The 21459-nt window shown below is 65.1% G+C and overlaps 1 protein-coding gene across 2 annotated transcripts in view; it reads right to left on the bottom strand.

Annotated features, from left to right (window-relative positions):
- Positions 352 to 21459, bottom strand: part of AGRN (agrin) — a 32295-nt gene continuing 11187 nt past the window's right edge. The window contains exons 3-38 of one of the 2 annotated variants that reach the window (XM_021095178.1): positions 18745 to 18792; positions 14504 to 14719; positions 14196 to 14420; positions 13889 to 14113; positions 13520 to 13726; positions 12226 to 12444; positions 11957 to 12151; positions 11665 to 11865; positions 11432 to 11580; positions 11236 to 11341; positions 10430 to 10546; positions 10194 to 10358; positions 9913 to 10056; positions 9686 to 9810; positions 9507 to 9612; positions 9077 to 9409; positions 8861 to 8998; positions 8282 to 8409; positions 8022 to 8136; positions 7810 to 7929; positions 7358 to 7705; positions 6977 to 7169; positions 6665 to 6880; positions 6041 to 6270; positions 5816 to 5950; positions 5619 to 5718; positions 5363 to 5527; positions 5108 to 5219; positions 4554 to 4670; positions 4231 to 4423; positions 4066 to 4153; positions 3844 to 3867; positions 3129 to 3161; positions 2609 to 2833; positions 2013 to 2116; positions 352 to 1705 (exon numbers count right to left, since the gene is read on the bottom strand). In XM_021095178.1, coding sequence (XP_020950837.1) covers positions 1548 to 1705; positions 2013 to 2116; positions 2609 to 2833; positions 3129 to 3161; positions 3844 to 3867; positions 4066 to 4153; positions 4231 to 4423; positions 4554 to 4670; positions 5108 to 5219; positions 5363 to 5527; positions 5619 to 5718; positions 5816 to 5950; positions 6041 to 6270; positions 6665 to 6880; positions 6977 to 7169; positions 7358 to 7705; positions 7810 to 7929; positions 8022 to 8136; positions 8282 to 8409; positions 8861 to 8998; positions 9077 to 9409; positions 9507 to 9612; positions 9686 to 9810; positions 9913 to 10056; positions 10194 to 10358; positions 10430 to 10546; positions 11236 to 11341; positions 11432 to 11580; positions 11665 to 11865; positions 11957 to 12151; positions 12226 to 12444; positions 13520 to 13726; positions 13889 to 14113; positions 14196 to 14420; positions 14504 to 14719; positions 18745 to 18792 — 5723 coding nt within the window. In that variant the 3' untranslated portion in view covers positions 352 to 1547. The remainder of the gene's footprint in view (positions 1706 to 2012; positions 2117 to 2608; positions 2834 to 3128; positions 3162 to 3843; positions 3868 to 4065; positions 4154 to 4230; positions 4424 to 4553; positions 4671 to 5107; positions 5220 to 5362; positions 5528 to 5618; positions 5719 to 5815; positions 5951 to 6040; positions 6271 to 6664; positions 6881 to 6976; positions 7170 to 7357; positions 7706 to 7809; positions 7930 to 8021; positions 8137 to 8281; positions 8410 to 8860; positions 8999 to 9076; positions 9410 to 9506; positions 9613 to 9685; positions 9811 to 9912; positions 10057 to 10193; positions 10359 to 10429; positions 10547 to 11235; positions 11342 to 11431; positions 11581 to 11664; positions 11866 to 11956; positions 12152 to 12225; positions 12445 to 13519; positions 13727 to 13888; positions 14114 to 14195; positions 14421 to 14503; positions 14720 to 18744; positions 18793 to 21459) is intronic. The other variant, XM_021095177.1, reaches the window with a different exon arrangement.

Genomic DNA, 21459 nt, shown 5'->3' with positions numbered 1-21459 from the left:
CCCTCTTCCCATCCTGTGCTCACAGACACAGAGATGTGTGCAAATATGCACACACATGCACACATGGCAAGGGGAGCAGCCTGCCATCCTTTAGGAGGCTACGTGGACTGAGTGCAGGCCTCCACGCCCAGCCAGCTCCATGCACAGTGTGTGCATTCACTGCATGGGGTCTCCCCGCCAAAAGCAGCCCCCACCCCAGCACAGGCTCCCCCCTCCATCCAGAGCCACTGAAGGGAGCTGAAGCCTGCATGCCACCATGAAGCTGAGCAAGAAGCTGCTGCAGAGAGGAACCAGCCAGTGGGCGAGCCCAGGGCTGATGGTGGTGTTTGTATGGACAGATGCGAGCGCCTCTCAAAAGTGTTCGGACTTTATTTCGTGGTGATTGACACAGACACAGATTGGAGTTAGTAACAGGACGTGTGAGGCTCCCTCCGGCCTCTGAGCCTGACACCCCAGGCCCAGTTGTGGGAGGCGCTGCTAACCCCACCAGGACGGGGAGGGGTGGGGGTGGGGAACAGGACCAGATGAGACCTAACACTGCAGTTTAAGGCGTTTCTGGCTTAGCAGCCATCTCTGCCACCCCTGCACCTGCCCTTTGGCCTTGGTCAGACACCAGTCAGCTCCTGGTCATTCTTGGACAAGGACAAGCACTCCTCATGCCAGAACAGTGTGGTGTCCTCAGCTGCCCTCGGGCCAGGACAGGAAAGACAACAGCCCTGCCATCCCAGGGGTCAAGTAAAATCAACACGTACAGGTTCTGTGGTTGGTGGTCAGGCCTGGACGTGCTTCCTTGAGAGGGGATGCTGGCTGCCCTGGCAAACAGGCAGTGGGTGTCGATGGCATCGCAAGCTGGCCCCTTTCCCTCCTGGGGCTTGGGGGTGGGGAGGGCTGCCCTGAACAGGCCTGAGACTGGCCTCTGCTCTCCAGTGCCTCAGGACTGGTGGGCACGTCTGGGGGAGGGGTGCAGTGTGGCCCCAACAGTGACACGTTTCTAAGTCACAGTCTTGGCACAGGAGGCCCGGGAGGGGCGGGCCCGTGCTCTGTGGATCCAGGTGAGGTCAGCCCTGCCCACACAAGCAGGCAGGAGGGGCAGCTCGGTTGGTAACAAAGGTGTCGTGGGGCTCGCGCAGAGGAAGGGCCCCCCAAACCCTGGCAGTGCCTTTCTGTTCTGGGGACACAGCCCTTTGCCAGATGGAACGTGGGCAGTGTGTGTATGTAGGGTCTGCCGACAGGCCGGAAAACACGAGGGCCAGTGCAAGCGGGCACACCAGGGAGGCACGTCCCCAGAGGCCAGGACGCAGTGTCCCAAGGCAGAGGGGTGCATCCCAAGCTGTCAAGGGAGTCAAGCCCTCCATGGGCCGCATTTTGCCCAAGCCCGAATGTCCCTCGGCACCAGGCCTGTCTCTGCGGCTCGGCCTGGACAGGAGGGAGGCTGGGCCGGCAGTCCCTCTGGCCAACGCGTAGGCAAGAAAATCATATCAAAAAAGCAACAAGTTTACAAAAATAGAAAATAATTACAGCAAGGTGGGCGGTGGCTGTGGTGTGGCTCACGGGGTGGGACAGGGCCGAAGCTCCGGCTTGGTGACGGCGTCCTCCAGCAGGTGCAGTGGGCGCCGACCCACCACCACATCCCGCAGACAGCCCACAAAGCCTGTGCTGTAGGCCTTGGGCAGAGCCTGGCCCCCAGGCAACTTCTCCAGGCCACCTGCCGGAAGACAGGGGAGTGGTCACTGGGCTGTGACTCAGCGATGGGCAGGCCTGACACTGGTGGGCAAAGGGACTGGGTGCACCTGAGTGACCAGGTGAGCTACCTGGGGCCTGTCAGTGCCTGGGGGGCCAAATGACCAGCAGACATGTCCAGCCTCCTGGTCTCCCCACAGGAGGGGAGAAAGCTCGGCCCCAGCCAGCCGATCAGCTGTCCCGGAGGGGGCTGACACAGAGGCCGCTCTCAGGTGCCAGCCCCAGGGGATGGGACCTGCCCCTGAGGGAGTCTGAGGCCCCTTGTCACTCACCCAGCCACAGGGCTCCGTCGGTGTCCAGCTGCGTGGCGCCCAGCGGGGAGGAGCCTGTCACAGGAGCTTCATTGCCCACCTGAAGAGAACCTTCCCTCTGGTCCCTGGGGGAAGGGTGGCGCGAGGCCATCAGGGTGGCTCCAGGGGGCCAACTCTGCCATCTCCAGATCCTGACCCCTTTGTTCCTCCCCCCACAACACCACACCCTGGGGACCACCACCAAGTGTCAGTCCTAGGGGCCAGCATGGGGTGGCATTGACCCCGGGAGAGCACCTGATGGCCAAGGGCTGAGGCTTCATGTGGGCCAAGCTTTGTGGGAGGGGATGGCCTGGCTTGGGCCAGGGGGACACATCCCCACCAGTGTCTGGGCAGAACAGGGACCCCCCTTTCAGACGGGGGTCCGCTGGCCATCACTGCTTCTGTGTCCACCTATCCTTCCCTCCTCTCTCACTGGCAGTGACCTCAGTCAGGCTGCCAGCCCTCATCACCGCCCCTGACAAGCTCCTACCCCAGCCACGAGGGGCCAGGCATGCCCCGGTTGGGCAAGTCCAGGCACCACCCGCTGCTATTCTTGGGTCCCCTGGCTCTCTGCTAACCTGTGTGCCCTGACCCGCAACCAGCGGTTGGTGTTGACTGCGACGGTGGAGCGCAGCACCACAGGCTGGGAGCCCAGGTCGTAAGTCAGCTGCAGGTGTCCATCCACGATGGCCAGGGCGATATAGTCGGCCCGCTCCGTGGCCTTGCCACTCCACAGCACCAGCCCCTGCGTGGCCTCCGTGCGCAGACTCAGCTCAAAGTGGTTGCTCTGCAGCGCCTTCTCGCTGGTGGGCAGAGGGCTGGTCAGGCCTCCAGGAGGGTGGTGGGGAGGGGAGGGGAGGTAGGAAGGCGAAGGTCACATCTACAGAGGCCATAAGGGCTCGTGATACCACTGGGTCAGCTGGATGGGCAGATGGTGGACACCACCAGTGGGACAGATGGCCAGAGAGATGGATGAGGGAGATGACGGCCAGACCGTCAGAGAAGCGAGGTGGACACACAAGGACAGCTCGGCAGAGAGGCCACCGGAGAGATGGGAAGACCACGGGCAGATAGCGGGGGCCGGGGCCCACTGCTCACCTGTGAGGGGCCCCGGATTCTGGAGCTTCAGGGCTTAGAAGCAGGAAGAGAGGGAGGCAGGTAAGCGGGAGACAGACAGGCTGTAATGCAGGGCAGGGTAGGACCCGGCAGTAGCCCTCCCCACATCCCCTCCTCAACAGTGGAAGGTGGGAGGAGCAAGCATCCACAAGGACACCCAGGACCCTGGGACATCGGCTCCCCTAGCACGGAGCCCCGGCAGTGACACAAGGGCAGCCACAGGGCTGGTGGGCATGGCTCAGGCCAGGAGCAGAGGGCAAGAGCTGAGGCGCAGATGGCAGGGAATGGGGAGGGACTGAGGAGTCCTGGCTGGGAGAGGCGCCTGGACAGCACACCCCTCTCCACATACGCATGTGCACATACACGGGAACACACGGACTCGTGTGCACACTGGGACACACGTGTGTGTGTGCACACAGACACAGGAGCACATTGTGCTGGTGCCTTGTGCTGAGGGGAGGGGCTGCAGGGGTGGGTGGGCAGATTGGCATTCAGTGCATCCTGGAGAGGGGTGACTCCCCACTTTCAAGCTAGGACGCCGTGCCCAGGCAGCACGAACAGCACCCCCAAAACCCTGTCCTTCTCCACTGGGGATGGGAAGCTCAGCCTGTGCCCTGGGGATGTGCTGACAAGTGGGTGGGGAGCAGAGAATGGGCGTGAGCGTGAAGGTGGCGCTAGGCCCCCAGAGGCTACTTACGCTGGGATCTCATTGGTCAGTTCGCTTGGAAACAAAGAGACAGAGAGGTGAGAAGGAAGGAGGGTGGAGGGGTGGGGGGCAGACTTCGGCTTTCCCTTCGGGCCTCAGAGGCAGGGGAGGTGTGGAGGGGGTCCTGCTCACCCTGCACCGCAGTGCGTGTGTGTGTGCAGGGGCCAGAGAGCGGAGGGCCGAGGGGGCGCCTGGCTCCCTGGGACGCGCTACCTCTCAGTCACGGCATTGAGGTACTCGACGTAGGTCCGTCCATCAAAGGCCAGTGCGTCCAGGTCCCCTGCTGACTTCTCAATCAGGCCTGAGAGACAGCCAGGATGAGCGCCGGCCTCCGGGGCCCCCGTGGTCCAGCCGCAGCCCTGTGGGGGCAGCACTCACCCTTCTCACAGTGCAGCCCTGAGAAGCCCCCAGGACACAGGCACTCATAGGAGGCCCCCCGAGGGAGACAGGAGGCTCCGTTGAGGCAAGGGTGGCCCGCGGCCTGGGTACAAGGGTGGTCTGCAAAGGACGAGACGTCCACTGCCTGCACCACGTGCTCCCGGGTCAGCAGCTGGCGGCCGTTCAGGGCGACCTGGAGGAAGGGGCATGAGAGCCTCTGTCCTGCCAGCCGGGTTCCTTACCCGACGGCCCCCGTCCCAGGACAGAGGACCCCTCTGGACTGGGCCTCTCCTGGAGGCTCCCAGGGCACTGCCCCCACATACCAGCTGGATGGCACCATCGAAGCCAGAGGACACGGCGGCTGCCCGGGCCAGCCTGCTGAAGTCGGGGGCGCCCCCAATGTACAGGGGCTCCTTCAGGTTGAGGATGGTGTGCGGCACCTGGTGGGGTGCACGTGAGGGGCTGTGAGCCCACCCCTTGGGCAGGAACAAGAATGCGAGCCCCGGACCTGTCTGCCGTGATGACCCACCCCTTGCCCTCCCGCCGAGCGGGAGGCAGAGTTAATCACACAGACATGGCGACACGTGGGGCTTAGTGGGGGAAGGAGCTACTCTAGAGGCGGAGGCGGCAGAAGACGGATGAGCAGGATGAGAGGGAGACGGTACCTTGCGGGATTTCTGACATCCGAAGAGCGGGGTGGGGGTTGCAGAGCAAGGGCCAGAGAGCAGTGGGAGCAGAGAGCAGACACAGACAGAGGCAGAGGAAGAGGGAGAGAGAACAGTTCGGTGAGAGCTGGCTGTGGGGCTGGGGCCGCATGCCTCCCTGGGGGAGGAGAGGGGCAGGGAGCAGGCAGGGGGCCCAGGAGACGCTCACTCACCGGGGATTCCCCCAGCACGCGGGGCCCGTCGCCCACCCGCATGGCTCCTTTGCGGCCGTTTCGCTCCAGGGACACCCTGGTCCACACGCCCAGGGCCACGGGCTCCTTGCTCCTGAAGAAGAGGGGAGCCCGGTGAATAGACCATGGGCTCTGCCGGCCTGCCCGTCAGGGCCTGAGGGACATCGCCATGTGCGCCTAGGCTGGTAACCTGCACCCTCCGTGGGCCATACTGACAACTGCTGCCCCCTTGCCCACCTGATGACCGCCGCCCCCTTGCCCAGGTCATAGCGGAACTCCAGGAGGCGGTTGTGCAGCGCCAGGGACACAAAGTCACCCTTGCCGTCTGTCTTCTGCCCGTTGTACAGGAGCAAGCCGCTGGGGCCCCGGGCCAGGAACACCACCTCCAGCTCCATCTTCTCCCTGAGGTGGCAGGAGGTCAGGCAGGGGTCCCTTGATGCTCCCTCTCCCCACGGCTGGCTGCTCCCCTCACCCACCCCTCTGCCCAGCTAACCCTAGGTCCCGCTCAAAGGTATGCAGGCCTTTCAGCTCCAGGTAGGAAAAGCTGTTGAAGTCAGCCAGGAAAGGCTGCATGGCATCGTCCCGCTCCGAGGCTGTGAGGTCAGGAAAGGGGTCACACGGGGTGCTGGGCCCCGACTTCTGGAGCCCCTCACCCCACCGCCCTCCTACCCTAAGTGCCAGTGTCCCCACCTGTTTGGCAGAGGCTGCCGCCCCGGCCCCGGGGGCACTCGCACTGGGCCTCGCCCTGGGGCAGCACATGGCAGGGGGCTGCCCCATGGCAGGGGTTCGGCTGACAAGGGCCCTTCTCTTCCGCACAGGTCGGGCCTGGGGGCAGACGGGATGGGGTTCCAGGAGGCGTGAGCCCCTCACAGACACACAGGTCCCCCCAGTGCCTGGCCCAGGTCCTGTCCTCACCAAAGCGGCCGGGTGGACACTGGCAGTGGAACATGCCGGCCTCCAGGGCCTGGCACGGGGCGCTGCCGAGGCAGGGGCTGGGCACACAGGGGTGGTCTCCGCACTCGCCCACTCGGGAGCTTCGAGTCGCAGAGCCCTGCCAGGCGCTCAGCTCCAGCCTCTGGTTGTTGACGTCCAGCAGGCGGATGCAGCCCCTGAGGCCGACGCTGACAGAGGTCCGCTCAAGCACCCTGCCGCCAAGATGAGGGCCAGGGGTCAGAGGCACCCCCTCTCGCAGCCCACTGTGACATTGCACCCCTCAAGCAGTAAGATCGTGAGTCAGGGCTGCTCCCCAGCCCCACCTGGCCGCTCACAAGACCGACAGTCCCACAGAAATAGGGCAGAAATCAGGAGATGGGCTGGGCTGAAGGTCAGGGCCAGCCCGGCCCCTCCTTAGTGAGCTCACGCAGCCTGGTCCTCAGAATCAGGGTAAAGGGTTGGGGGTGAGGTCACGGTGCCAGCCCTCCTTCCTCCACTTTGTTATCCACAGGGAGCTTAAACCTCTTGGACGCCGCCCCCAAGAGGGGAGCCAGGATCAAGGTTGGGTCTGTGGTCAAGGCCACCCTCCCCTCCCCCCATGCTCACACAGCAGCCTGGTCCTCGGGGACGCCACCCACGAAAAGGTCCGTGTCCAGGTTGAGGCCGTCGGTGCCACTGGGGCTCTGGCCCAGGACAGGGGTCTCGCCGTCCACTGACAGCGTACCCCGTCGCCAGTGCCGAGACAGCTCCAGGCGATGCCACCGGCCAGGCTGCACGGGCACAGAGCTGGTCAGCACCGCAGGCCCAGAACCTGTGTCAAACCTGGAAGGTGGGAGCAGGTGCTCAGGACAGCCGCGCGTGGAGCCAGGCCCACGGCCTGGCCTTGCCCCACCCCACCCCCAACCACCCACCACCCACCTGAGCTGCACGCGGCCCCCCAGCAGTGCCAGTGCCAGGAAGTCCTTGCCCCGGGCGTTGCCGTTGTAGAGCAGCAGCCCCTCGGGCTCCAGGGCCCGAAATTCAAGGGCCAAGCGCAGCGTGTGGTAGGCGCGGAGGGTGGGGAAGGCCAGGAAGGAGCGGCCCCCAAAGGCCGGCCTGGACAGGGGCAGCGCTGCAGGAGACAGGGAGGGGCTGGCCGGTGGAGGGCACGGAGGACCCCACTGCCCTGGCCCTGTGCCCAGCGCCGGACAGGGTGTCCAACCCGACCCTCACCTCAACCTGACCCCTCCCAGGGGCTTGGCCCGCCCCAGTCTGGCCCGCACCTGCCTCCCTGCCCCTCTCCAGCACGGCTGACCTTACCCTCCTCACAGAAGGTGCCCCCTCTGCCTGCCGGGCAGCTGCAGGTGAAGGCTCCACCCGGGCCCTGGTCCTGGCAGGTCCCCCCGTGGAGGCAGGGCTGGGAGTCGCAGGGACTTGGAGGCTTCTGGGTGCCTGGAGGCAGGGGCCGGCGTCCAGGCACACGACTGGGGGCAGTGGTGGGGGGCTGGCGTGTGGTGAGGGGAGCTGTGGTCCTGGCGACAGGCCGGCTTGTGTGACTGGGATACAGGGCCCGAGTGGCTGCAGCTGAAGGAGGTAGGCGGGCCACAGTGGTGGCTCTGGCCGTGGCTGCAGCAGGGGTGGCTCCCGTGAAGAATGCAGGAAACCAGTCTGAGAGCAGGCAAACCATCAGCATCTGCAGGGCGCGGGACACTGGGGCGGGACACTGGGGCGGGACAGGCAAGCCGGAGCAAGCGCTCAGACCAGCCACTCACCGAAGTCCATGAACCGCACGTGTTCCTGCAGAGGACGCCTCACCCCCAGGGACCGGCGCCTGGACACTTGGATCTGCCGGAGCAGGGCCCTGCCCACGTCGGGTGCCCTGAAGGTTGTGGCTGGGGAGGAGGGACCCTGAGCATGGTGGAGCCCGGCTCAGAGTCCCCTCACCTCCCGGGGGCAGGGGGGGCGGCCGGGTGTGGGGGCTCACTGGGGTCAAAGTGCACATCCACAATGGCTCGGACCGAGCTGCCGGGCCCCAAGTCCCGTAGGCGGATGCTTCGGAAGTCCTTCTTAACGTCCGAGTTCCGGAAGAGGTCATCCAGCTGAGGTGGGGAGTGAGTCAGGGCTCCGGGAGGATGCTGGGGGCGGACTGCAGGGCCCCCCGCCCACTGCCTCTCTCGGTCTGTCCCGGGAAAAAGGCCAGTGGCTGGGAAGGGGCTGCACCCCTGCCCATGGCTCCGGACTTACCGCGCTCTCGATGCTCCTGGCGGTCTCCCCAAACAGCTCGGACTTGGGGTCGGCCATCTCCGGCGTGTAGAACAGCTCCTGCCCCTCGACCCCCTCAAGCTCCAGCACACCCTGGAACACCTTGGTGGCTGCGGGGGAGGGGAGAGTGAGGTCCTGCCTGGCACAAGCCTGGCCTCTGGGCCAGCCATGGGCACAGGCCCCAGCAGCAAGCCCCCTGGGGGTGCAGGGCAGGCAGCGGTTAGTCAGATGGTCATGAGGTTAGTGGGGACCCCGGGGCAGGGCTGGCATCAGTTACCAGGCAGACTCCTTGGAGCAGTGCCCCAGGCCGGCTTGCAACAGGAAAAACAGGTTAGCCACAGGGTCCTGGGCACCCACGTGTGTGTGGGGGCCAAGAACACACGGATGCATGCGTAGGCTGAATCCCCAAGACCACACACACACCACGTGTGCTAAAATTGGTAGCCCGTAAACCTCAGGGCCCACCTGCCAGACAGGCCTGTGCCCGGAGGAGAGACGGCACCTCTGGCTGTGTCCGGGCCACGCCTCATGTTCCACGCCAGCCCCCGCCCACCCACTCACCAGGACAGTTGGAGCCCTCTGCGTCCAGTGAGGGTGTCCTGCCATCTGAGCAGCAGCCCACAGGCGAGTTGTAGCAGGAGGCCCTCTCAGCGGGTGGCCCCGGGGTCCCAGCGCCGTCTCCCTCAGGGGGCAGAAGTCCTAGGGAGGTGCGGTCTGAGCCCAGCCCCGGGTGCAGCTCTCCTGGGCCCTGCCCCAGGCCCCTGGGCCCGTGCTCACCTCCTGAGCCAGCCCCACTGGCCTCCAAGTCACCACTCAGCTCCTCGTCGCTGCTCCCATCAGCACTGCCAGATTCACCGAAGGCGGACATGGCAAGGCTGGCTGCTGCGGGGGGCGGCGTGGGAGGCAGGGTCGGCACAGGCCTTGTGGTGGTCCTTGGGATGCTGGCGGTGGTCCAAGGTTGTGATGAGGGTCGCGAGGCGGGCTGGCTGAGGTGGCTACCGCTGGGAGCCAGGGGGAGGGCACTGGCGGGGGGCAGCAGTGCCTTGCTCAGGTCAAGCCATGAGGCGGCCACAGAGGCGGATGTTGGACGGGGGCCAGAAGCAATGCCTTCTGCAAGGAGAGGGGAGTCCAGGTGGCAGGGCCGGTGGTCAGAGCAGGGTCTGGTCTTCCTGGTCAGTCAGGGGCAGCGGAGTGGGTAGGACCTCACCCTGGCAGGGGCCGAGGCTCTGGACAGAGATGTCCAAGCCCTGACGGCAGGCGATGGTCCTCAGCTGGCACTCGTTGCCATAGGTGACTCCATCTGACCCACAGACCTGAGGCACAGGGCAAGGATGCTGGGGCAGGCTCCTCCCACCCCTGCCGCCCTCCACACTCCCTGTCCCTCACCTTGGTAGCGTTGGCCCCCAGACAGGTGGGTGTTGGGCACACGCAGTGGGCGGAGCCAGCCTCCTCCACACAGGATGCCCCGAACTCGCACGGCATCTCAGCACAGGTCTTGGGTGCCGAAGGGTCTGGGGCACAGACATGGGAGACCCTGCTGGTTCAGGAGACACCCCTAGGACAGCCCCGCCCCTAGCACAGGGAGCCCGGGCAGTGCCAGGTCTGGCCCTCACCTGTTTCACAGCCAGCAGGGCCCAGGGCATGGCCATCTGGACACTGCCCGCACTTGGGTCCAGCCACTCCAGGCTTACAGGAGCACAGCCCGGTCATCTGCTCGCAGTCATCCCGCACGGCGCCCTGGGGGTCACAGCTGCAGGCTGGGAGGCAGGGGGAGGGAGCAGAGATCTGTGCCTGGCCTCCCCAGGGACCTGAGCAGGTGGGACGAGGGACACAGGGACAGGGTGGAGAGGCAGGAGTGCTCAGCTGGAGCTCAACCGTGGGCCCTGTCACTTACGGGTACAGCCGCTCCGGCCGTCGGTAACGATACCACGGAAGTTCCAAAAGCCAGGCTCACAGCGGTCACACTTGAGGCCCCCCACGCCTGGGCGGCAGGAGCACTGGCCTGTGGCTGGGTCACAGGTGCCGCTGTAGGAGCCGTGTGGGTTGCACTGGCACGAGCCTGCAAGACAGGGTCACTGCAGTCGCATGGCTCTGCCTGGCTGTGGGTCAGGGCTGGGCTCGGGTACTCACTGGGGCAGCCAGCCAGGCCCACACCCCGGGCAGCAGTGATGTTGTCCTGGCAGCAGCCATAGGGGGCCTGAGCGCAGTGCAGGGGAACTGCAGGTGGCCGCGGGGCCAAGGTGGGGCCTGCAGGGAAGGGCGGAGATTTAGATGACACACAGGGCTGGATGCCCACCCTGGGTGCAGCCACTCTGCCTCAGCGCCCCCTGCCAGCCATCACCACTCAGTTCTCCTGATGCCAAGTCCCACCAGGGCCTGTAGGTCTACGGCTCGGGTCACAGGTGAGAAACCCAACCACACACGGGAACATGTCTTTACACAAAGGACCGGCAGCAACACATGAGACACGCACAGACGGTGGACATGAAGCCCTGTGCACACACACACAATCGGAGCCACAAACTCGGATCAGCGTGCCTCTGCAAACTGGCATGTGCTCACGTTCACCATGACCCTCCACACGCACACACACAGGAGCACTTGTGCCCAAAGACATGGTCGACGGGATGTGTCAGTTAGTCACCGTCAGCCCCATCCCACCAGAGGAAGCACCTAGAGGGTGGGCCTCGCTGACATCTCCCTGCACGCGTGCTGACTGGCAGGCACACCTGTCCGTACGCTGCAGCTGCATATGGGCATGCACCAACACTGCACACCTAAAGCACATTACTGGTGTTCACACACACCCACCACGGCACACACGGAACAACCTCGAAAAAGGCACGTGCCCCCCACACCTCCCATCTGTGTGCACGTGCACCTCTGAACATGCACCTGTGGACCCGCACAGCCAGACTGCCCTGCACCCCACTCACTGCGGCAGGCTCCCTGGGCCACGACGTACAGTTCTTGCCTTGAGTCACACCTGGCCTTCTTCAGCTCACACTCGGTGCCGTAGGTAACCCCGTCTGAGCCGCAGACCTGGAGAAGGGCATCAGCGTGATGGCTGTGGCCCTGCCGGCGCCACCTGTTCAGAGACAGGGGAGTGCGGGGGGTGGGGGGGGGCCTCACCGGGCTCCTTAGGACACCCTGGCAGCTGAAGTCGCAGACGCATGGCCCATCCTCAGAGTCTTCGTCCCAGATGCCGCCTCGCTGCCGGCACAGCTCCTGCTCACACTCGCCGTCTTCCCCAGAGCCGGAGCCTCCTGAGCCGCACTCAGCTGCGGGTGGGGGAGGCCGGGTCAGCCCAGGGTCCTGGTCGAGGGTGGGGCCCTGCAGCCCCACGCCAGTTGCCCCCAGCCTACCCTGCTCGCACGGCCCCCCCCGGGCCTCCTCAATCTGCCTCTGCTGCTGGCAGGCAGCCTCGCGTAGCTCACAGGCACTGCGGTAGGTCACCCCATCGCTGCCGCACACGGGGCCAGGTGGAGGGTGCTCACACCGCGGGCACACACACTGTCCTGCCAAGCACACGGCCCCAAAGGCGCATACGGACTCTCCACAGGTCTCTGCAGAGGGTGGAGCCAAGCAGGGGTCAGCCAATACCAGCGGGAGGGTGCATGGGACCACAGCCCGCTGGGCACCCCCAGCCCCACTCACGGCAATGTCCGGCCGAGGCCACGTGCAGGCTGATCTGGTGTGTGCAGGCGTGGACATGCAGTTCACACTCACTGGCGTAAGTGTGCCCGTCAGAGCCACACACAGGCTGGGCTGAGGCCACACATTCAGAGGGGCACACGCAGCGCCCGGTCTCAGCCTCGCACAGGGCTCCAAAGCGGCACTGCCCGCAGCGGTCTGGGGAGAAGCCTCCATCACTATGATGGCCAGGACAGCCTCCCCCCAGCAAGATCTGTTTGTCCGTCACTGACCACAGGGTCCTCGACGAGCCACCCGGATCTCCTGTCCAAGGGCACAGGCGGTAGCCTCCAGCTCGCACGCACTGCCGTAGGTGACGCCGTCACTGCCACACACAGGATCATAGAGGCCGGAACACGTCTGCTGACACACACACTCGGCTTCCCCATTCTTCACGGCACACGTCGCCCCAAATGGGCACTGCACCCCGAGGCATGGGGACGGGGGCTGGTCTGGGGAGAACATGGGTACTCAGCGGGGTCCCCACCTGCTCTCCTGGGCAGTGCACAAAGCCCCTAGCCCCACGCAGCAGGCCCTCTCCCAGGGTGGGGATGGTGGAGGAGGAGTGGACCAGGAGAAGGGGTGGATGCACAGGACACAGCAGAGAAAGGGACAGACACAGGACAGACATGGACAGGGACACAGACCCAGGCGGCCCCAGGCCCCTGCACGAGTGTGGGGCGGGACTGCCCTCAAAATGTAGGAGCCCCCAGAATGACCTCGGTGGGTTCTGGGAGGGCCAGTTTACCCAGCCCACCTGGGCACTGAACCTTGACCACCAGTAGCCCCGGGACATCCATGCATATTGGGGGAGGTAGGGGCTCTCTCTCTCTCTCTCTCTGCAACCCAGAGCCACACCCAGGGCCACACGGGGGAGGAGGTGTCTGTCCACTTGCTCTGAGGACCACAAGGCCAGGCAGCAGCGAGCCACCCCCCCTGCCGCGCGGGGGGCAGACCTCGGGCTGCGGGCTCCTGGTGGCAGGCGCGGAACCGCGCGGAACCTCATCCTGACAGCAGGTCAGGCTGGAAGACACAAGAGGTGGAGCCAAGAGGGAAGGGGGCGGAGAGGAGAGGAGACAGACGCAGAGAGAAAGGCCAGAAAGATGGACAGACCGACCGAAGGGGACGGAGTGAGGAGGGCAGAGCTCCAGCCCACGCAGGACACACCATCTCTGGCCTCTCCAAGCCCAACTGAGACGCTGTGTCCACAGGGGCTGCGTGTGTCCTGAGTGTGGGGCGCAGAGGACTTGAGGGCTGTTGGGCAGGACGGCCACATGCAGGTACGAGGGAGCCTGCACATGTGAGCCCCTGCCTCCTCCCCTCACCCCCCCCAAGGTGCTACAGGCACGTTCCTGGCAGATTGCACCCCCCCCAGAGCCCGGTGACAGCCATCAGCCCTGCCGGGCCTCCCCAGAGTGGCCGGCACTGGCCCACAACCCAGGAGAAGCATGACTTGGATGGAGATGGCACGTGATGACCGGTGCAGGACAGGACCAGCCTGCCTCGGACGCCGCCCACGGTGCTCACCACACGGGCCCTGGTGCTTGGCAGGGATGCTGCGCTGCTGCTGACACTCGGCCTGCTGGCGCCAACAGTCGTTGTCATACGTGTGCCCATCGTGGGCGCACACAGGTCTGTAGGCCCCATCACAGATGACACGGTCGCAGGAACAGCGGGGGCGGCCTCGGCGGGACAGGCACACAGCACTGAACCTGCACGTCTCTGGGCACTGGTCTGGGGGGCAAAGAGATCAGAGGGGCCGGCGTACCATGCCAGCCCCCACCTTGGGATGTGCAGGGGATCCGTGGGGACCCGTGAGGTGTGTAGAGGAGGTGGGGACAGACAGGGCTGAGCCATGCCGAGTGCCAGGGTGCCCTCCCCCTGGGAGCTGCCCACCTCGAGGCAGGCACTGGCCAGAGCGCACTTTCTGGAGGAGGAGGCCTCGTGTAGCCCCTGTTCGGCCCATGACGCAGTCGTTATCGTAGGTGACCCCATCGTCCCCACACACAGGTGCCTGCCGGGAAGGGCAGCTCTCTGGCCGCAGCAGCATCTCTGGGTGCCGTGTACGTGGGTTCACACGGCAGACTCGGCTCAGGTCGTTGAGGGCGCCCTGGCAGGGGTCTGGGGGCAGGAAGGCGAAGGTCAGGGCCCTGCCGCTGGGGGTACCCACTGAGGTCACATTACGTGTGCAGGCGCCACTCACCGCAGGGGCCATCGAACTTCTTGAAGACGTTCTCCTGACGGGCGCAGGCGTGGCGCAAGAGCTGGCACTCACTGGGGTAGTCAGTGCCATCGCTGCCGCACACCGGGCTCTCGGGGGCCCCCAGGCATGTGGCAGGGCACAGGCATGTGGCCGTCAGCCCATCTGAGGAGCGTGCGCAGGTGCTGCCGAAGCTGCAGGTTATATTAGAGCAAGGGTCCCGCATCCCTGTGGGAGGGGCAGGGTGGGGTCACACTGGCCGTGCTGCCACAAACCCCCTCACCGCAGGCCCCGCCCCACCCCACACTCACCACAGGGCCCCCGGCGCAGCAGGCGGATGCGCCTTTGCTGGCTGCACTGCGCCCGCTGCAGCTCACACTCGTTGCTGTATGTGGAAGCATCCGAGCCGCACACCGGTGCCACCACGTTAGGGCAGGTGCTCTTCTTGCACACACAGGAGGCTCGGCCCGGACCTTCTGCACTAGGCTCGCACACGGCGCCGAAGCCACACAGCATTCCTCGGCACGCTAGAGGTGGAGCGGAAGACAGGACCCCCAGGCCACGGTCATTACTCGCAGCATCCAACAGCCTCATGCCTGCCTGTGGGTCACACTGGCTGTGTGCGAGACCTTGCACGGACAGTCGCACATGCACATGTGTGTCCACCCATGTTCGTGCTGACTCACAGGAGCACGTGTGTACCCGCTGGGGCCAGGCCTGATGCCTTCCCCCTCTCAAAATGCCCCAGCGCATCGCAGGGCTCCCTCACCAGAACCTTCTCTAACCTCACCCCTGGCCTTGCAACTGTGGAGGGGCATTGCATCTGCTCCTGACCCACTCCCCACACAGGGGCAGACAAACAGCCCCCAGGCACAGGGAACCAGGGGCCTCTCCCCACATTAGAATCAAAGCCCCTCGTGTGACTGTGACCTACCCCTCAGGGCCCAGGCCCCCTCTGCCCCTGCTTGGGAGCTGCTCCAGTGTCCACACCCACACCTGGCCCCTGCCTCCTCCCCAGGACCAGCTCCCCTGACTGTCAGGGATGGCCTGAGGTCACACGGCTGCAGGGAGTGGCCTCTGAGGCTAGGTCACATGCTCCACCTTCAGCAGACACCCCTGCCCTGCCTGCCTGCAGACTCCCCCTTTCTTCTCACTCTCCCCGCCTGCTTGCCTGCTTCTCTGCAGCCCCCTCTCTCCTCAGGCCTGTCCCCACCCACATGGGCCCTTCTGTGCCCACTCCCTACCTTCCATGCTCCCCACAGCCAGCCCTCCTCAGGTCCAGCTTTGCTGCGGCTCTGCCACCACCCACCCAGCCCTCTCAGGCCTCCCAGCTGCAAGCTGACCAGGGCGTTTCTCCCTGGAGCCCCTGGGTGTCCCCACCCTCATCTCTTGCCACCTCTCCTCCTGAGCAACTCCCCTCTGCCCCGAGGTTCTGCTGCCCCACCTCCCGCTGAGCATGGCTTCTTCCAGGACCCTAGAGCGACAGCCCCTCCTGAGCTCAGCCTTGGGGCAGGGGCAGGCTGACTCCTCAGGACCCCCACCTGGGACCTCACACCCATAGGCGGGGCAGGGCCATTATGGGGTGCAGCTGTCTGGACCTGATGAAAGTTTCATTGGGTCCAATTATCATTAATAAGTTATGGGGGCAGCCCCACCCCCGGCCCCCGCTGCCAGCTCCCAGCAGGCTGAGGAAGTGGGGCAGGAGGAAGCACACTCCATTCCAAGGTGGGGTGGAGGGGGGCCGCTGCACAGGGAGCTGGAGTCAGCTGTCACCGCAGCGATGGCCCACCCCAGGCTCCTCTTGTCTGTCTGTCTGGGGGGGGGGTCCCTGCCCCCATCCCCCACAGGCTGAGTGAACAGGGGCTAGAGGCCAGGGTGGGGCCAGCATGGATGCCCCAGCCTGAAGCCCCTGCAACCCACCTGTGCTCCTCTCCCACCACCATACCCTGGGCCACCTCCATCAGATCCGGGAGCCCAGCTGTCCCCAGCTGCATTCGCCACCAGGTGACTGTGGGCACGCTATGACCCCGCCACACCTCAGTATCTCCTTCTGTGAATAGGGACGGTGGAACTTACCTCCCAGGGCTGCCGTGAGGCTAACTGGGCCAAAGCCGCCAAGCCCTGGAGAGGCCCAGCACACACTCTGTGGGGGGATGGCCACCATGACCAGAGCAGTAAGAGCTGCCAGCACCCCAGCCACCCTGGCCACACACCTAACTCTCTTCTCACTCTCCCTTTCCTTCCAGCATCGTCTCTCCCTGAAGCACTCACGTCCCTCTCGCCTTTAACGCTCTCTTGCCCACGGCCCCAGAGACCCTTGGGCCAAATCCACAGGCACTTCCTGCATCTGGCTGGCTCCTCTACTTGACGTCACCTGGACCTGTTGATCAAGGTCTCCCCAGAGTCCTGACCCCATGGCTGAGACCCTCACTGCCCCTCAAGCTCCTCGGCCAGCTGCTCCGTGTGGTGCCTGTGCTCCAGCCTCTCTCCCTCTGGTCACCTCGGTCCAGCCAGACGCCACCCGAAGTCCCAGTCTCTTGGCCAGGGCTGCTTACTCCTGCCTGACCAGTAGGTTCCTCACCCGCCACAACTTGCACCCTCCCTTCAGAGCCCAGGGTTCTGTTCTGTTCCTTCAAGACAGAGATCAGGGAAGGAAGGTGATGATGATGGTGGCAGCTAACCTGTGATGAGCAAGGCTGGGGCTCTAGGTCAGGTTCACGGAGGATGGACTGGAAGGTGAAGGACTGGGGGCCGGAGACCAGACATATCTCAGGGACTAGCTCCTAGACGGAGGTGGTGAGGGCAGCAGGGGCCAGGGCCCCCGAGGAGGGGCACGGAGCTGAGGCCGCAGCACTGACTCCCAAGTCAGATGGGCAGGTCCAGGTCCCAGCCCCTCCGCTACCCAGCACTTTGAGAAGCCCACTTCCCTCTCAGAGGGCAGCTCCTGAGGGGCTGAAGTGGGGCCAGATGTCCGGCTTCAGGACAGGTGCTGCACTTGATGATACAATCTGGGCAAAGCCGAGGGTGGGGCACGTGGTGTTGGTCCCCTCTCAGCCCCAGGCCCCGCATCTGTTAGGTTGGATGAGAGTGGCCCTGTGCACCCCCACATCTGCTCCCCTGAGGGGCAAGGGGATTGGAGACGCCTGAGATGACCTTCCAGACTGAAACTACGCGCACAGACAAGTGTGATGGCACACGCACACATGCACATGTATGCAGGCACAGCTCATTGTGCAAGTAACAGCTCGCCGTGTGGGTGTCAGGCCACGCAGGCCACACCTGTATTAGCCCCGGATCGTTACACAAGCTGCCCCTCGTCGCTGCACATGAAGCACCCAGACACTTAGAGACCCTTGGCCTTGAAGGCTCACCTCGGGGCTCTGCCACACCTGCCCAGCTGGGCCTCCTGCAGGAGCCACACTCCTCACTTACCCAAGTCCCCCCTCTCCATGTGCAATGCTGGAGGCGTTGGTGGCTTTTTATAGCCTCCGGTTGGAGCGGGTATATTTAACTCTCTTCCCAGACTTGGGGAGGTTGGAGCATGGAGCGGGTCCCCTGAGCCCCGCCTACAGCCACAAAAGTGAAGTGTGTCCCTGAGAGGGGTGACGATGGTCACGGGGTGCTGCTGTCCCCAAATGGGCAATGGGATCAGAGTGCAGGTGTGGGGTCCACGTGGAAGTCTGTGGGGGAGGGCCAGGGTGTGTAACAGAGAAGACACACCAGGCTCTGGGCTTTAGGAGAGGAGGCCAAGGACGCTGGGGGAAGAGGCGGGTCTTTAAATCCAACCTGCTCCAGGCCTCTTGCCCACAGCCTGTGACAGACTCAGTCCTGGGCCCCAAACCCCAGTCCAGCACAGACCTGCCCACCCCCCACCCCGACGGCCCATCCCATGTAGGGACAGCACTCTGTGTGTGTGCCTCCGTGGACCTGGGCAGGTGCCTGCCCAGCAGGGGACCCAGGTTCCAAAAGCAAAGCCCAGGAGAGCACCTCCCTCTCCCAAGAAGACCCCGGGCCGCCCCCTTCTCTTGCCAGCCCACAACACCAAGAGCTTCCTCTCTTCCCCTCGTATTAGCTTAATCACCACAAGCCACACACCAGCAGAGCCCCCCAGGGAGGCCAGGCCCCAGCCCACAAAGCAGGTCAAGATGGCCAGCCCCAGCCTGCTTGGTCCCAGTGACAGGCCCGCCAATCCCTCCTCAAACAGCTGTCGATGGTCCTGCTGAGGCCCTTCCCCAGGGCCCTGGTCTCTGCATCCTTCTGCACACAGTGCCTGACTCATTTCTCAGCCTTTGGGCTCCAGGACTAAGCCCCAGTTTTGTGGCCAAGATGCAGCCAGGCCCAGGGACTTTGGGCCCCACGTTCCCTTTGCTCTCCACCACTGTGGACGCCCTAGGAAGGACCCAGGTTCCCTCATCCAGCCTCCTCCTCCTCCTCCAGACACACCTAACACATCTGATATGCACGCCCAATTATAGCCCCTAACCCCCAGGAGTGCCACTGCTCCTCCAGGCACGGGTTCCCAAACTCAGTCTGTCACCGAGCCCCTACTCACCATCCGGAGGCGTCGGGGGCACTGGCGTGAAGTGGGTTCCAGGTTTGTCTGGAAAAAAACAAATCTCATGTTAGGTCCCTCTGAGCCAGTCCTCCCATAGCCTGTCCTTCTGTCCGGCCTCTGTCCCCCCTGCCTGCACACATCCCTTCCCTGGCCCCATTCTGAGCCCTGAAGACAGACTGAGGCTAGGGGTGGGCAAAGGCAGAAGCCTTGGCTTTTCTCTGTCCCTCCAGCTATACCATCATGCCCTGACACTTGTCAGGTGAGGCCCAGCGGCAGGCATATGGGCAGCCATCTAGGCCCTAGACGAGGCCCAGACTGACAAAGCCCCCATTCCCAGTGCTGCCAGATGCCCCCTAACCCTCACTCCCAAGGAAGGTTGTCTCTGAAGCTCAAGATGAGGGTCAGCCCTCTCCCCTGCGCCCGCCCCCTGCCCCAGCTGCCAGCTGCACGAGGATAAGCTTCGAGGGGCCCATAGGGGTCCGGGCATCCAGAGATAACCCATGGTGCCCTCCAAAGATGCAGTGGCCCATCATAGCTGCCGGTTTCTCTGTGACCCTGCCTGTCCCCTCATATTTGGTGGCTGAGGCGGGGGACCTCAGCCAGCAGAGGCAGGATCCCTTGGGCCTGGCAAGGTAGCCACACCCAGACACGTACAGTTGTTGAGGAAGAGTAGTACCGCGAAGCCGAGCGTGGACGTGGCCAGGAGGATCAGGCAGACGTTACAGGGGATCATGAAATACCGCACCAGCAGGGAGACCCCGTGCTGCTGCCGGGGGTCCCGCTCCAGCGGCAGCGGAGGCATGGCCCGCTCCTTGGCTCCCACTCTTGGGGTGTGGGGGGTCCTCACGGAGTGCCCTTAGGCCTCCTGGGTGCTACACCGCTCATTCTTGGCCCCCCGGGGCAGTTGACAGCAGCTGCATTTCAAAGTTCAGCTCCAGTCACAGCTGGGGAGCAGGGGGCACTAGGCCCCCTCCGCAGCCCTTGAGGCTCATAATGGGAGGTGTGCAGGATTCTCCCGGAGTAGAAATCCCAAATTTGGGCTCGGAGGGAGGCGGAGGAGGAGCTGAGGGCCGGGAGCCACCCCTGCTGCCCACGCCGGTCAGGGCCTGGGCCGCAGGCGCCAGCAGCTCTCCGCAGGGCTCCGGCTGTGCTCGGTCTCCCGGAGCCTCTACCAGTTCCACAGCCCCGGCTCCTGCCCGCTCGGCTGCCCTGCAGAGGCGGGTCCGAGCGCGACTGGCGGCGAGGCGCAGGGCGCGGCGGGCCCCGGCTGCTCCAGCGGCTCCAGCGCCCGGCGGAGGCGGGAGCGGCGACGGCAGCGAGCAGGAGGAGCGCGCGCGCGTCCGGAGGGAGAGAATAAAGAGCCGTACGCGGAGGGCCGCGCCTCGCCTCCCGCCTCCGGGGGAGCCGCGCCCGCTGCCCGCGCCCTCGCGGGTGAGTGAGGGGCGAGGGGCGCCACGGAGGGAGGGCGGAGAGCAGCAGAGACAAAGGAAGACGCCTCCCGGGACCCCAGCGGGCGCCCGCGCGGGGAGTCGCGGCTTGCGCCGCAAGGGGGATCGCGCGGACGGGCACGGGAGGGCGTCGGCACAAAACAGAACGCAGGGACCAGGGGCGCCGGGGTAAGGCAGCGGGGTCGGGGCGGGCAGGGAGCAGAGCTGGAGAGGGCGCAGAGGTAGGGGCCGGCGCTGAGGTGGGGCGCTGGGGCCGGGGAGGGTGCAGGGACGGGCCAGGGCCGGGTGGGAGCGGAGGCTGGAACTGGAGGAGAGGCAGGTGTTGGGGCGGGGGCGAGGGGCTGCGGAGTGGGAGCGAGGAGCCGGGCGCGAGCGGGGCGGCACAGGCACGGGGTTCCCTCCCGCTCCCACCTGGCTGCGCCAGGCTGGACCGCGCTTAAGCGGCCACCCGGGGAATGTCGGAGGGTCTGTTTGCGTCCCCGCAGGGGGCTTGGCCTGCACGTTGTGGGCTGCGGTCTGCTTGTCACTGCGTGTGCGTGCCACTGTCTCTGCTCCTGCTGGCCCCATTCTGGCGGGGTGGGGGTAGGGTCTCCGGAGTATAGGTGCATACACAGGTGGAGAGGGGGCTGGGTTCAATTCGGAGGGTGGGCTTCCGCCGCCTAGGAACTGACAGCAACACCTCAAACCATCCGCGCACCCCCAACTCGAGTCCCCGCAGGGAAAGGAACATGCAAATGAGTTCTATGTAAATGAGAGTTATACAAAGAGCCGCAGGGCTCCAGGCACAGTCCGCGAGCCGGGAGCGCCCCCCAGAGGCGGTCCGGGAGCGTTGGGGCCGCGAAGTCAGCGGGCCAGGGCGCTTGGCCCACCTGGGACTCCGGTCCTCCCTACTACGTACCCAGCTGCCTCACAAACATGTCCCTGGAGTCGCCCCCCACCCCCACCCCCTGCTCACTCTCTCCTCCTCAGGTGGCCTCCGCATGCCCCCTCGCCCCAACCTTCCTCAGCTGGGACAACGGCCTGCCAGCCAGCACCCAGGTTGGCAGGTCCATCTCCTTGGACTCCTTTCCGGCTGCAGGCGCACTAGTACCAAGTCCCAGTGGGGTCAGCCTGCCCTGTCAGGGTCCCCCGTCACCCAGGGCAGAGGTCTTCAAACCACTTGGAGCCCTGAAACCTTGCAGGAAAAGCCAATACACAAAGTGGTTCCCCCCACCCCACCTGGCGATAGACCCAGAGCAGCAGTCTGTCAGGCTACCTGGAGAGG

This window comes from Sus scrofa, chromosome 6 (assembly GCF_000003025.6).
Source record: "Sus scrofa isolate TJ Tabasco breed Duroc chromosome 6, Sscrofa11.1, whole genome shotgun sequence".
NCBI classification, from domain to species: domain Eukaryota; kingdom Metazoa; phylum Chordata; class Mammalia; order Artiodactyla; family Suidae; genus Sus; species Sus scrofa.
The sequence above is the reverse complement of the archived record's forward strand: the minus strand, read 5'-3'. Positions and strand labels throughout refer to the sequence as shown.